Source organism: Diabrotica undecimpunctata, chromosome 1, assembly GCF_040954645.1.
Source record: "Diabrotica undecimpunctata isolate CICGRU chromosome 1, icDiaUnde3, whole genome shotgun sequence".
Lineage (NCBI taxonomy): Eukaryota > Metazoa > Arthropoda > Insecta > Coleoptera > Chrysomelidae > Diabrotica > Diabrotica undecimpunctata.
In genome coordinates this window covers 82,062-98,084 of record NC_092803.1, presented here as the reverse complement: position 1 = coordinate 98,084, position 16,023 = coordinate 82,062, and the positions used below count along the sequence as shown (strand labels likewise).

The window sequence follows — 16,023 nt, the reverse complement described above, 5'->3', positions numbered from 1 at the left end:
TTAAAAATGCAAAATATATTGAACAAAATTATACTAAACCTAATAAATAGCTTTTCAGGTGAAAAATAATTACAACAGCACTTTCACAGCCAAACAATAAAATTTAAAGACACTTCTAACGTTACTATAAAGATTCTTTTATTTCAGGAAGAGCAACCCTGTCGTGAAAATTAAAGTCTGTTATAAAACAAAACAGCTCATTTGGTGTGGCCACATCTGGTATCTTTCTGGCCACATCTTTCTTGGAAAAAAACTAAAAAAAAAACATTATTTTTGGTGATTATGTTATTTTTGTGTAAACTATGCAGTTTTTTCCCACAAACAGTGAGGAAAATTACCACTACTTACGTCTGTTATATTGATACAATCTCTATATAAACATAATATTGCTTTTTTATGGCTACTCTCTACACATTTACTGGCATCAATAAAATAGCATTTGTCTTCGTACCATAATATATTATCTTCGGTTAGATCTGCATGTACCAAATTTACCTTGTTAAAAAGAATTTTCATATATTCAATCACCTAAAAGAATATTGTTAGACTTACAATAAAATTAAGTAACATTACACACAATTTTTCAAATTTGTACTTTGACAGTTAAATGTCAAAATTTAATAAGTCAAAAATTGGACATTATTAATGAGGATTGGGGTTGAAAATATTGTTCCAAATGTTCTGGGAAAACCCAAATTCATGAAAACTATGTTTTGGTATGTTTTTTCCAAAGTAATATTTAAATATATCCTCAGAAAGAAAAAATATGTAGGTACTAGAAGTTTTTTTGCTCTCCTAAAGTTGTAAATTTTGACTTATAAGGTTTTTATAGTTAACCATTGATATATTATATTTATTATTATTTATTAAATTAAAGCTAAAATTGATTATATGTTACAATATATAGCAATACATTACCTGATTATAAGCATTTCTCCAATCAATGCCTTTCAAATTTCTAGCATGCTTTAATGTTGGAGCAGGTATTTGGTTTTTTCCAATAAACTCCATCACCAATACATGTTTTCGAAGTGTTACTACTTTTGGGCAAGGTATTCCAGCCTCTTGCATTAGCATCCAGTTGGTCATTTCCTTCTCAGCCCAAATACTTATATTCCTTGTGGAAACTTGTCTTCCATGGTTTCGAAGTGTTACTACTTTTGGGCAGGGTATTACAGCCTCTTGCGTTAGCATCAGGTTGATCATTTCCTTCTCAGCCCAAATACTTCTAATCCTTTCAGAAGCTCGTCCTCCTTTTCTGTGCGGAAATATATGATCTGATTCGTCAAATTTTTCACATTCTTTGAAGTCAGATAGGATTGTTTTATAGACTTTTATGGCAAATTCTTGAGGCAAGTTAGAATCCAAAAAGGATGAGGGATCTGAATTGGCATGAAGGATTATTGATTCCCTACCTAAAAATCATTTGTTAGATTATAGCTTTTGCCACATGTATTAGCTCGATTGTTATTGAACTTTTTACAGAATATTGATTAATTTTAAGGCCATTTGAAGTTTGCTGGGTAAGCTAGTCCATAATATATTTGCGAGTGCCTTTGCTATATATTCTGCATGAGTGTATGATACATTTGACTGCACACATTGTCATTCTCAAAGTACTGAGTGGGGTTCTTTTACCTTTAAATATATCACAGAATTAGATGTAAATAGTATTAAAAAACTTACTAAACCTCTAGCGTTTTTGTTTAATATGTCGATTGAACAGGAATATTTTCCAGATATTTTAAAAGTGGCAACAATTTCTCCAATATATAAAAAAGATAAAAAAAATGGCATTCAAAACTACAGGCCTATCAGCCTGTTAAATAGTATTGCTAAGATTTTTGAAAGTATTTTTTATGATGATATATATGAGCATGTTAAGAGTAAAATCAGTAAATTCCAGCATGGTTTTGTAAGAGACAAGTCAACAGTAACTAATCTCTGTCTTCTCTCTGAACATATTGCTAATGCTATTGAGGCAGGATAATAGTTGGACGTTCTGTATACTGATTGTGAAAAAGCATTTGATAAGGTAAATCACTGTATTCTTTTAAATAAACTAGTACAGGTTGGTTTCTCAAGAAAAGCTATTAATTTATTAAAATCTTATTTGTAAGATAGAAAGAATACAGTAAAAGTAGGTAATTGCTTTTCTCACCAATATGTGTCATCCTCAGGAGTCCCACAGGGGAGCAAACCAGGACTATTGCTCTTTATTTTATTTATTAACGACTTGCCAGACTGTATTAAATCTTGTAACAGCTTAATGTATGCCGATGATTTTAAACTTTTTAAAACAATCTCTAATAAGAAAGATGCAGTCAAATTGCAAAATGATCTAAGATCAGTTATTCAATGGTTTAACAATTCAAAAATGACTCTTAATGTTAAAAAGTGTGCAGCAGTTTCATATACGCGAAAACTCAATAGTGTTATTGAACATTATTATATTAATGATGATCAAGTTGAGAGAGTGAGTGTTATGAAGGATCTTAAATTCCAAATCAACATGAAGTTGAATATACACTTTTATGAAATAACTAACAGAGCTTATCATGCTTTCGGTTTTGTCATTAGAAATAGCAAAAGTTTCAGAATAAGCACAATTATAAAACTCTATAATACCCTGGTGACACCACATATAAAATATGCTTCATATTTGAATATCTGGAATATATCTAGGGTTAAATGTCATAATTCAAAAATTGGCCATTTTTAGATTTAAATATGAGGTTTTGGGTTGAAAATATTGTTTGAAATGTTCTGGCAAACCCCCAAATTCATGAAAACTATGTATTGTCATGATTTTTCAAAGTAATAATTTAAATAAATAAGTGTCAGTTGTGTGAGTTTTTAAAGCATGCCCCAATATATTATATAGAACTATACATATTATTACTTGTCAAATCAGTGTTATTATTTGAAAGTGTTAACAGCTGCAAAACCTAACCTAAACATAAATTTATCAAAGATAGATTATAAGAATAAAAAAATATGACAAAATAATGAATAATTGTATATGATGTAAGATTAAAAATAACTTTTTAACTTAATTAGTACTTAGAATATTGTACATTAAATATTCAACTAATCAGTAAATTTGAATAAAATTGTTTTTTGAAAATCGAAATTTGTCATACTAAACTTACCCTCACCAATAATACCATTAATGCTTTTCAAAAGTTGTTTTTCTATCATTTTATAAAGTATAGCATATGTTAACTTTTCTGGGCAGCATTCGATAGTTTTACTGGTTTTCCCTGAATGCTTACGTGGAAATATTTTCAATCTTGAGACTCTTTGTATTTCACTCATCACTTCATAATCATTCGTATGTCTTTTATGTGGAACTTTGTTAAGACACTGTAGTTTTAAATCCAATTCGGGTTCTAAATTTTCAAATCTATCCCAGAATTTTCTTTCATTAGCATCTAAAATTTCTTCTTCATTATCAGAATCACTAACGAAATCTAGTAATAAAGGAAAAGCATTACAGCAACTTTTAAAGTGGTATCCTGGCTTAATAGCAATTAATAGATTGAGTATTAAGTAATTTACAACTTACCATCATTAATAGAATCTTCTCCAGAATTATAAAGCAATGTAGAAGATTTATTTAATTTTACTTTATGGTCATCATAATGGGTCTGCGGCATCCTGACCAAAGCTTCTTCACTATCACAAATATTATCAAACACAGTTTTTAGACAATCAGGTAATTCTACTGCAGTTTTTAAGTCTTCATTATTCTTTTGAGTCATTTTTTTGTATTTTTTGATTTGCAGTTGTCTGGCTACCTCTTCAGATAGGATTTCTTCCAGATTTACTGGATCAGGTTGCTCAATTTTTGCCCATGGAGACGTCATATTGCTTTGGGCACTAATACTTTGAATCATAGATAAAGAATATATGCTTTGAATATACTATCAAATACTATGCTAATTTACTAAGCTAAGCCAGTTGTTCGGTGGCTAAGCTACCTAATACTAAACTAAGAACAATCAAGTTTTAAGGCAATAAATAGTATGTTCACATCACACACCTCTATACCGCGTTCGAATCGTTTTCATAGAAATAGAAATATTATATGATTAGGCATTGTTCATTGTTGTGCAATATAAAGAAATTTTGAAATTCATAAATATAAATTCATATCATAAAGCAATATTTTGTGCTTATCTTATGACTTGGTTTCACAAAACGAAATATTGCGTTGGCAGTGTTGCCATTTCTTTATAATGTATATGTTATATGGGTTGAGTTCACGGTTCGTAGACTTACTACGGTTACCTCTTCCGACTGGGGTGGGGATGCTTGAGTTACGTCACCAGAGTACACAAGAATACAAAACTCCAGAGATATGATATATTTGGAATTTTTCGCTATTCATTTCATGATCCAAAATTATCCTCTTATTTTTAGTAGTAACTCTATCTTTAAATGAACATTCTAGTTACACTGTTTTTGTCCTACTAAGTTTTAATTATTTTTCTCCAAGAACTTGCCTCTATTGTTCCAATTTTTATTCTATTGTTTTCGATATATTTTTTCGTAAACTAGTTTTTTATTTTTTAACTTCAAGAGCTAAACTTTAAGAGTTAAAAAATATTTTTTGCAAGTAAGATTGATGTATCTTTTTGTTTAAATTTTCTTTTATTCAGCTATTGTTAAGTCAGTTTTGAACATGTAAAGCCTTTATATAACAATGTAGTAACCTAGTCCGGCTCTGACCTAGAATAAGAAGCACGCTATTGACATAAGACAAAAAAGAATTAAGAATACATATTGTGCATGCAGTAGACACTTTGCAGATGATTTAGAACCGTGGTCTGCATGAAACCCGAAGTTGGCATGAGCACTGCGATATAAATATTAATTACTGTGTTTAAAACAATAAAATGTATTTTGAACAGATTTTTACAAACAGGTGTATATAAAAAATACTCTAACCCGTTCCAAAAAAAAAAAAAAAAATTGTTTTGAAAAAATTATTGTTGGAAACGAAAAATTCGATAATAGGGTAGGATTAAAAATGATACTTTTGTTTATCTATATAAAAATAACGATTTTACAAATTTTTAATGGAGTTTAGAATAAAAATTTTACAACAGCGATTCATTGCTCAATATCAAGAAATACAAAAGTAAAACTCTACAAAACAATAATACGCCCAGTCCTAACATATGGTTCAGAAACCTGGACTTTAACAAAAAGCAATGAAAACATGTTAGGATGTTTCGAAAGAAAAATACTAAGGCGCATCTATGGAGCGGTAAATGAAAATGGTGTCTGGAGAAGACGATACAACTTCGAACTCTATAGGATATACCAGGAACCAGATATCGTAAAACACATAAAGATAGGACGTCTGAGGTGGGTAGGCCATGTAATGCGGATGGAGCAAACCGACCCAGCTAGAAAAACGCTCCTTGATAGACCTATTGGTCAAAGAAGAAGAGGAAGACCCAGAACAAGATTCCTAGATAACATCGATGAAGACATGAGAAATATGGAAATATGTGCTTGGCGGAGGAAGGCGATGGATAGGGACGACTGGAGAAAAATTCTTGGGGAGGCTAGGACCCACACAGGGTTGTAAAGCCAAAATGATGATGATGATGATTCATTGCTCAGTTTTTGAAGTTATATGCGTAAGTAAGTTATGTATATTGTCATTTTTAAATACTTATGACTATTGCATTTTAATTTGTATTGTATTATTATATTGAATTATTATGTTGCAGTGTATTGTATTTTTATATTAATAACAAAATAAACAATGAATTTTACTGCAGAGTATGTGTAAAAAAATTTTTTTGCATTCAACTCTTTTCATACATATATGAAAATTAAAATATACATTTTCATCAAAATATTATATTTTGATGAAATCCTCCTATTACAAGTCAAACGTTGTTTATATACAGCAAAAGATGCACCATATACCTTATTCCGTTTCTCTTTCTGCTCTCTCTTACCTATAGCATTACATATGTAATGATTGTGCAGATTGACTCCCATAAAAATTTGTAACAGCGAACGCGTGTATAGAAGTATAACTTCTACCGGCAGTCCCACTGGACTGCCACACCTGTTTTTTATTATATTATTTTATGGATTCTGCAATTTTACAATTTATATAAAACACGAATGAATTAATATTTGTTTCTTTTGATATTATTTGCAGTTAATTAATAGAAATTTTTTTTGGCAATCTTCTTCTTTTTTGATAGGTTAGCAATTTGCGTCTATTCCTACTCGCAATAGCCAATTCCGACAGTGAGCTCTGAAGATTTCAAAGATGGACGATAACTTCGGGAAAACAAATCATTTTGTCATTTGATCTCTAAGCTATAAAACGTTTAATATAAATCATTTACACGTGTGTTTTGCCAAAGTAAAAGTTGGAGTACGTTCTTCAAAGTTTATTTGTTTGTGATTCGACTTTATACATACGGCAATTGACTCCCAAACCTGAATAAAAATAATATATTTTTTTTCTACAGTATGTCTGAAACACGGGAAGTAAAATTTACATTATCTTAATTATGGTTGCAAGATCGGCAGAGATCTTTAGTTTAGGGTGAGGCAGTTTTTGGAGCTGGCCACGTTATATTTTGTAAATTACACCTTACGTTTTCTACTAATAACTTCATGAGACCGTAGGGGCAATTTAGCTAATGGAACAGCATTTGTCTTTAGTCTTCTAAATTTAGTTTCAGGTGTTACTATAAAGTAAATTAAGTATAAATATATTAAAACATAACACTTGGAAAGTAATCGTTCTCAGTAAAATGTAACTGCACACAGTCATGTACTTGGTTATAAGTTTGTCAATTCGCAAAATGCATTGCCAAACTTTTCTCATATTCTCGTCCAGCGGAAACTTATGTATGGAATTTTTTTTGTGAATTATAATAGGAGGAACATTGAGGAACACTACAATAGGTTTTTGAACCCGAAGTCATTGTTAATTACAGTATAAACCGGTCGCTAATATATATACAAAATAATGACAATTTCAAGGTTTTCCCAAAGTGGATGCTTTTGAAATCTACCACCAGGCGTCGCCCACTTTGCGGTTCCTCGCGAATATACCTCATTGGTCTACATTCTTGGTTAAACCACCAGTTGCCAGATTGTGTTGTCTTTTTAACTTATTTATACTGACATTTTACCATCGAGTTAGAATCTAACTCAATGCATTTTACTATGTAGTTTTAAAAACTCTTTTAAAACTATTTACTTTTTCTTTTTTATTTGGTAATTCTAAAGCATTAATTTTTAAATATCTTATTGCTTTTGATTGCATATGTTTCATTTGTAATGTAAATTTCAACACTGCCAAACACCGATCAAAGAATATAGACGCTTCTTCTATATTCTTTGCACCGAGGCACCGATATTACCTTCTGTCAAACTCATTTGAGGTTTGAGGCTATCTTCACTGGAACCAAATGTGTCCAATATTTCTTTTTAAAATTATAATTTATATAATCTATTTCAATAAATAGACTTTCTTTGGTATTTTTTTTATATTAATTATCTATATTATTTATATTACTAACCTAACAGACTAATGTCTGTTCGAAAAAAATAGATAAATGCAACTTCACTTTGTGGTTTTCCATAACTTTCAGCTTTTCGATTTTCATATGGCCTTTCAGAACATTCAGCATTACATTAGGAAGAAGAAGAAGAAGTTTATTGATTCAAAAATAGGGAAAGCCCTAATACATACAAAATTACTCAATTTATAACATTCATATATGATAAAAATAACAATTACACTTAAAATACAGTATCTACACTTATTAAAATATATAAAACAATAATATATAACATAAAACATGACAATAAATCAACAGGTGTCGGTACGACTGCGTTTAAATTTTGCAAACCATCGTTTAATAACTGTAATAGATGAAGAAGAGTCCCGGTAACATTTTTTGGGCCATTGCTCAGTTTGGACGGTATTTGTTTCCATCTAATAACAGTGATAAGTCAACACACCAAATTACTTTGAATCCATTGTTTATAAAAGTCACAAAAGTAGCGTCACTTTAACGAATGTAACTCGGTAAATAATAATCTGAGCGACATGACATTTTGACAGTATCCTTTTGAAGGTTAACACTATCGCAAAGTCATGTGAATAATTCATTACTCTTGGTTAGACCCGGGACCTATTTGCCAGGCAAAATATGTAACAACTGTTGGAAAAAACGACTATTGGTAAAATCCCTTTTATTGCATAAAAAACACAAATGAGTATTCACACAATATTTAAAAATATGTATCAACGTCTAGATGGTAAATTCCTTTTTGTTTTTTCTATTTCCTCCCTGAACCAAATCAAAAATTACGCTTTAGGTGGTTCCACCAAAGATATATCATCTGGTATAGCAGATATGACCTTCTTAATATTCAAATCTACTTCAGATACTACAGGAGAAATTTCTCCTACTTTCGTCTTCTCCCAAGCAGTGTTAAAATTGTAACTTAGTTCTATTCCGGGTTTATCAACTAGATGTGGTTTCATTTTGAAGGATTCTCTTATATTAGCAAGAGCAATTTGGTCTCTAAAATCACAGCCTGTTATGGAAGTAAATAATTCGTCAGGGGTAGCAACATCTGGTACATCTTTCTTTGAAAAGAACTAAAACAAAAAACAAAATATTTACTTATGCCAAAAGCAGAAAAGCCGAAAAGCAATGAAATAGTCAGAAATAGAAGAAAAATAAGTATCAACAATATCAAAACATAATATAGCACAACAATTAGGATTGAGCAAACATATTAGAAGTACCTATACAGATCTTGTTTTTCTGATGCCATTAGTTAACCTAATTTGTTAACACATTAACTTAATTTTTTCCCTTCTAAACAGATAATTTAAAATTAACGTAGGTCGAGCCTATTGCAATGAAATTTCAAAAGTTTTATTATAAATAAGGAAGAGACACATTCAGGGCATAGTCATTTAAAATTAGTATGTCTATGTGCAATTTCGTTTTTAGTGTACTTATTTTGAGCTACTAGTAAATTACATTTTTCCATGATATTAACATCATTGCATCACTGCATTTGTCCATCAAGGGAGAACAACAGATAAAAGGTGCTGAATGTATACAGTCACAACTATCAAATAGAGTATTTTAGATTTACAAAAAATAATAAACATATTACATACTTTTGTCACATTCGTACAATCTCTGTACAAAAAGTGGAATGCATTTTCATGGCTAGGTTCTACAGATTGACTAACATCAATAAAATAACATTGGTCTTGGTACCATAAGATGTTATATTCTGATAGATCAGCATGTATTAAATTTGCCTTGTCATAGAGAGCCTTCATATTTCCGGTAACCTAAAAAATTAAACAGAAGTTGCTTCAATAAGTTAAAAGTGCAGTAATTATTATAGCATCAACCAAACATGGACAGATATTATTTAAGTAAATAAAATAAAATAATATACCAGAAATAAAAATGAATCGCTAACAAACTTTTGTTTTGAAATATCAAAACAGAATATATTTTATGTAGATTTTAAAAAACCTGTGCTGTAAAACTTAAAAAATGTACTTTTTGTATAAAGAACAAAATGTGATTAACAATTGTCATTTTCTGCTGCTGGTTTTACAATGTCAAGATATATAAGGAGGTAAAATAACAAAAATATTCATCAAGATCATATGTAGCTCGACAATCCATTGTGGACCTTGGCCTGCTCACAAATAAGTCGCCACACCTGTCGATTTCTTTCAACTTCCCTTCATCTTCTGACCCTTAGAATCTGTAGGTCTTTTTCCACAGCATCAATCCATCTCCTTCATGGTCATCCTCTACTTCTTGTGCCCTCTGGTTTTGAAAATGTTAATCTCTTCTTGTATTCGCGATCTGACATCCTAGCAATGTGTCCAGTCCATTTAATAATAATACCTAGCAGTCTTTTATCATTTTGAGATAAGGTCCACGTTTCAGCCCCATATATCAAAGACAGTTTTATTAAGGTCTTGTATATATTAAGCTTTACTTCACATTTTATATTCCTATTTTTTAAATGTTTCTGGAGACCATGAACAGTTCTGTTTGCTATGGCTATGGTCTTTTTATTTTGTTGTTTGTCGTGTTTGTTACGTTTACTAGCGATCCAAGATATGTGAATTCTTTGTTAGATATTTCAGAGGTTCTTAGAAGCCAACATATATTTCCAACAAGCATCCCCCTATCTTAGACCATTGTTAATGTCAAATAATGTAGAGTTTTCTCCTCCAATTCTAAAGCATGAGCTTATGTTTTGCATTGTTAGTTGAGTCAACTTAACTAACTCGGATGGTAAAAAAACTAGATCTTTAAAATATTATCTAAGACACAGCTTCCCAAATTGTGCGTCGCGACGCCCTGTGGCGCCGCCGCATTGTCTCAGGACCGTCGCAGTCAAGCTTTTGTTTTGTTTAATTACAAAAGCGGAGTTTTGATATTGACTACGGATATTAAAAAAAAAATAGAAAATGAAATAAAGACTCAGGTGAAAGCAGGAGTGTAACTTTAAGTAACAGATGAATTATAGGAAATATGATGACTATTTGAATTTTGGATTTATCTGCATTACTAAAGGGGATGTAAAACTTCCCCAATGTGTTGTTTGTCACAAAGCGCTGGCAACTGAAAGTATGCTTCCTAATGAACTAAAATGGCATTTAGAATCAATGCACACTCATTTAAAAGGTAAGCAGAAAGACTTTTGTAAAAAAGGCATTGCTCACCTCCTACATAGCTCATTGTGTTGCCAAATGTAAGAAACCACATCTTATTACTGAGGAACTCATCTTACTTCTAACAGTTGTATTGTATCAGTAATGATTAGATAATCGACAGCTAAAGAAATAAAAAATGTACCTCTTTCAAACAATACAATTAGTTGCCATATTCACGAAATGATAGAAGATATTAGTGAGCAAATTGTGGGGGAACTTTCAGATTTATTTGCCATTCAACTGGATAAGGCTACTGATAGTAAGGACGATGCTCAATTGATATGTTACATACAAGAAACAAATGTATGTGAACATTTGTTGCTTTGCAAAAAAGTATGCTAAACTGGTAAAGCTACTGATTTATTTAAGATTTTCAATTCAAATGCCCAAGTGATGTCTGGACAGCATGGAGGATTAAAAGCTCTTGTACAAAAACCAAGGCTACAAGTAAAAAATGAACACATTTATTATACATACAGGGTCCTAAGCAGCAAAGAACATTACACCCCAATTAGGTTTCTCAAGATAGCATTATTAAAGTGGAGAACTACCTTAAGACACTACCTGTGAAATCAAAACATTTCCATAAGCTTTGTGAAGAATTTAAAGTTTTGTTTCAGCAATTGCTCTTATGAAAGAGAAAATTATAAAATCAAGTAATTGACTGTTTACCTGCTTTATAAGAAAAATTCATAGATATCCTCGATCTCCCTTTAATAATGTTAAGAGAACACTATAAAAATATTTTCCTAATAATCTGGAGCTATATGACTGGATTTCTAGTCACTCACACCATCGACACCTTCAACAAAGGAATAAGAACAACTAATAGAGTTGACTGTGATTCCAGCCTAAAAATTCAATATGTTAAGGACCAACTGTTTGAATTTTGGAGCTCAATTTCCCATAAATATCATACCATCAGCACTGTATTAAACATTTTGCAACTTCGTATTTGTGCAAAACAAGTTTTTCCACAGTTGCAGTAATAAACAACAAGAAGTTATGCTCAGAAAAGTAAACACATACTTCTCATTAGTCAGCCAGTTAGATAAATATTTAAATAAAAACTAGAATTGGTCAGTATTTTTGGATGCTAGATTGAGGGGCGTCATAAAATAATGACAAAGTTCCAAGGGTGGCACAGTACAAATAAGTTTGAGATGCCCTTGCATCTCAAGATGTTGTTAGACAATATATTAACATATTTAGCCCCAAAGCATTGATACACTTCTTTTGTCTCAGACCAAACATACAGGGGCCACATTTAAACACAATAAAACTGTGGGCCAAATTGGTACACATGATCAGTAATAAAAACATTTTGTGCATCAGTGTGGTGCACATGAAGCTAAACAATTTAAACTATCTTTTGTTATATAACCTTTATTTCATCTTGTAACTTTTCATACCTTTTGTCTATTTTTTAATAGCTATGATCATTTTATACTATTCCTAAATATTAATTTGATAGGATTCATTTGTATTATGCAAAAATATAGTACCTGTTCATACGCAATTATGTAATCAGCATCTGACATGACAGCATCCTTCAATTTTGGAGCAGGCCTGTGGTTTTCTCCTATAAAAGACATCACTAACAAATGATTCTTAAGTGTCACTACTTTTGGGCAAGGTATTTCTGCTTTCTGAAGTCTCATCAAGTTGGCCATTTCCTTTTCAGCCCAAATATAGACAGTCTTCCTAGCAGTTTGTTTTCCTATCCTGTCCTTGAATCTGTGGTCATCTTTGATGTACTTATCCCTTTGTTTGAATTCAGACAGTGTAGTCTTAAAGATTTTTATCACACATTCTTTTGGCAAGTTACTGTCAAATGGAAATGAAGGGTCTGAATCTGCATGGAGAATTACTGCTTCTTTACCTACAAATCATAAGTTTTTAAAGCTTTAAAGTTTATAATTGACATTTTAAAATGAGAATTGTTAATGCAACACTACCAAAATTGGATAAAGCTATTAAAACGAATTTAGAAGAAACATTTTACAACATTGTCATGTAAAATATAAAGCTGTATGAACCAAGAATTTCAGGAAAATTAATATTATCAGTAAAAATGACTTTGGCCGAGGTTTCTAGCCAATTTTTTGATCTAAACAGATATGCAGATATGTGCAAGTCTACCAAACTCATTAACAATGAAATGCCCACTTTAAATTTAATCATATAGTATGTTGCTTGAACTCAATAAAAGATTATAATATGAATAATAAACAGCACAATTTGTGAGAAATATAAAGCCTTGGTACAGAACATTATAGAAAACTGTACTAATACTATAGTGCTATCACTAAAAGATGAAAATGTGAAGAAAAAACCATTTTTTATTTGCAGATACAACTTTGTGAACATGAACATAAGTGAATAAAAAAAAAAAAACAAATATGTTTCTTATAGAGCCAAATGTTTGGTATTAAACTTACCTATACTAATGACACCATTGACCCTTTCTAAAAGTTGATTGTTGATCATCTTATACAGTAGAAGACGAGTAAACTCATCCACACCAAATTCGGCAGTGGCTTGGTCTTCTTTTTTATCATGCACCTTGTGTCTTCTAGCCTGTTCATGCTTAGAGTACATCTTTAAACTAAAAAATTATACAATAATATTGAATATTGAAAAAACAATTACAGCAATCATAAAAAGCTTAAACATTTTCTTATGCCATAAAGAATAAGAAAGTTAGATAAAAATATATATGTACCTATTAAAAACTTTATTAGATAACTTCAAATCAAAATTTTCTCCATCCCCTGTTTGAAATTCAGGTGGAAATGACAACAGCTTACAAGCATTCTTCCTTCCACTCATCACTACATCGTGTTTTGTTACCATCTGTCCATCTGGTTGAACTTTATAACCACACTGTGGTATGGAAGCAAATTCACGTTCTAAACTTTCAAATCGATCCCAGCATTTCCTTTCCCTGACATCTACAATTTCTTCTTCTTCCGAATCACTAATGAAATCTGCAAATCAACAAATAAAACCTAAATTATATTAATATTTATCTCACATAAATACAACTGTTTGTATCAAAAAAATGGTTTATGCTAGATACATCTTTATAGGCATAAATAGACTATGACAACTTACCCTCATTGAGAGGAGCTCTTCTATAATTATCAAATGATATCGACACTTTCGAAGACCCGTTAAACTTTTCTTCCGTTCTCTTCAATTGATCATCATACTCCTTATCATACTGCATCTGGAGCATCTTTGCGATAGTTTCATCGCTATCAAACGCATCATCAGACAGAGCTTTTAAAATATCAGAAGGAATATCAGTAGGTAATTGTTCAGCATTTTCTAACTGTTCGTTAACTTCTCGATTAAGTTTTTTGTCTTCTTTGGCTTGCAGTTCTCTGGCGACTTCTTCAGACATTATTTCTTCCAAATTTACTGGTTCTGGTTTCTCAATTTTTGCCCATGGACACGACATGTTGTTTTGTGTAATGTTACTTTGGTTGTGATAAGAATAAAATACTGTATTAAAGCTGTTTTCAAAAAAATTAATTAATCTTGTGCAATATAAAGCAAGTTGTGTAGTTTTGACAGATCAACTGTACCCTTTTCAAAGCTTCTTCTGTAGTTGTCAATCGTGAAGGTCTCGTCAATGGTATTTAGCCAGTCCAAATTGAACAGATAGTTAACATTTCTAAAAACATTAGAACATTAATAAAAATTTTACTTTTTCTTCTTTTTCATGTTCCGCTCCTATCGGAGATTGGAAATCATTCTGGCAATTATAATTTTGTTGGTTACGTGTCTGAATAGTATAGAATAGAATTTTACTTGTCTGCCTACATTTAATATACAGATCATAGATAAAGAATATATATTATCGACATAAAGAATATATATTACCTGATACAGATCGACTATTATTACCCTCATCTACCTCCTATTACATACACTCCAATATGATTACTTATTATATTATTATAACACTGTTATATAAAAGTGCGAAGTTTAATATTATTCGCATTTTGCAGCTAGTTAATCATATTATTTATTTCATGCTAATTATAACAAGTTGTATTCGATAAAATAAAGAGTTTTTTCCATCGAGTTTAAATTCTAACTCCATGGTTTTTTCATTGGTATTATACTATTTGACATAAAGTAATATTGGTTGCGTGCTAATAGGGTAAGTATTTACCGTAAATATTGAATAATACTTTGGAATAATCAATTAAACGAGCAAACAATTTTATGAAAATTAGAATACACTTATCTTTTTAACTAATATATAATTGAATAACAACCATTATTAGTTTACCATAAACCCACTATTTTTTCAACTTGTCAAAGCACACGACCCAGAAGACCAATCCATATCCCTTCCCTGAATTTTTAGCATTCTTAATTTCTGACAGATGTCAGGTATGTGGTTTCGCAGAATGTGCGACGTGTAAATGTACAATTTTTCCGAGTAAAATGTTAGGTCGTATGTGAAAATGAAGCGAGCGATAATTAAACAAATAACTAACATAAACGATCTCATTTTTAGTTGATAGACTATGTACAAGTGCATTTAAATATACTTTTATATAAACAATAATTTTTCGTGGATGTTTATGTTACATTTTCTTGACGTTAAGTACATTTTTTTTCTTTTTAATAACAGAATCTGTGATACTTCTTAACGGAAAAAAGTGTGATGTGCAGGACTGAATAAGTTAATAAAAAATGTTATACGGCAAACTAAGAATCCATACATGCAGGGTTATCCTCATAACCTCCTTAGTCTGGTTTTTGGTAGATGTAGTGGTACTCTCCTTTTATTCCGACTGTATAGGAGGTGGTTGTAAAAAGGTTGATAATATACATGCAGAAGCTTTAGTAGAAGATCCTATTTTCAATGAAAAAGAGCAGGAAGATACTTTAAATGAACCTCAAGAAGGGTGAGTACTTTACTTCCTCATATTTTGATCTTAAAGTCTTTCGACATGATTTCTTAAAGAAGCGATGTCCTCCTAGTTCTTATATTCGCACCTTTTGAGTAATAAGGTTGTTATTGTAGTTCTTAATTTTCTATCAATTTTATTTCACTTTTTATTTTTCGTTGCTTTCTGATCTTCCAACTTGTTTCACATAGCTTTTTGTCTTTATTTTATTTTTCAGTGTATCCAATTGTAGTTTTCTCAACTAGGCTTATGCCATGTTCACTGGCCAAGTTGAAGATAATATTAACCTTCAACAGACCTACAAGTTTGGATTCTACTTTA

General features: G+C 30.9%; 3 protein-coding genes across 5 annotated transcripts in view; 1 reads left to right on the top strand and 2 right to left on the bottom strand.

Moving 5' to 3' along the window:
* On the bottom strand, positions 1-4,221 carry LOC140442925 (serine/threonine-protein kinase RIO3-like). 2 transcript variants are annotated; one of them, XM_072533889.1, is made up of 5 exons: positions 3,569-4,221; positions 3,153-3,473; positions 919-1,415; positions 349-528; positions 1-253 (listed from the first exon to the last, which is right to left on the bottom strand). In XM_072533889.1, exons 1-5 carry the CDS (start codon positions 3,897-3,899, stop codon positions 125-127), a joined length of 1,458 nt encoding a protein of 485 aa, XP_072389990.1. In that variant the 5' UTR covers positions 3,900-4,221; the 3' UTR covers positions 1-124. The 2 variants fall into 2 exon arrangements, with proteins under 2 accessions (XP_072389990.1, XP_072389998.1); XM_072533897.1 differs by having other exon boundaries at positions 3,153-3,434.
* Positions 4,222-8,233: 4,012 nt separating this feature from the next.
* Positions 8,234-14,377, bottom strand: LOC140442916 (serine/threonine-protein kinase RIO3-like). Its single transcript, XM_072533879.1, has 6 exons — positions 13,886-14,377; positions 13,494-13,758; positions 13,210-13,376; positions 12,274-12,650; positions 9,197-9,376; positions 8,234-8,662 (listed from the first exon to the last, which is right to left on the bottom strand). The coding sequence occupies exons 1-6, from the start codon at positions 14,232-14,234 to the stop codon at positions 8,366-8,368; spliced, it is 1,635 nt and encodes a 544-aa protein (XP_072389980.1). The 5' UTR covers positions 14,235-14,377; the 3' UTR covers positions 8,234-8,365.
* Positions 14,378-15,170: 793 nt separating this feature from the next.
* The window catches only part of Pgant5 (polypeptide N-acetylgalactosaminyltransferase 5), a 53,060-nt gene continuing 52,207 nt past the window's right edge, over positions 15,171-16,023 (top strand). The window contains exon 1 of one of the 2 annotated variants that reach the window (XM_072533867.1): positions 15,171-15,699. In XM_072533867.1, the coding sequence (XP_072389968.1) occupies positions 15,485-15,699 (215 nt within the window). In that variant the 5' untranslated portion in view covers positions 15,171-15,484. The remainder of the gene's footprint in view (positions 15,700-16,023) is intronic. The other variant, XM_072533861.1, reaches the window with a different exon arrangement.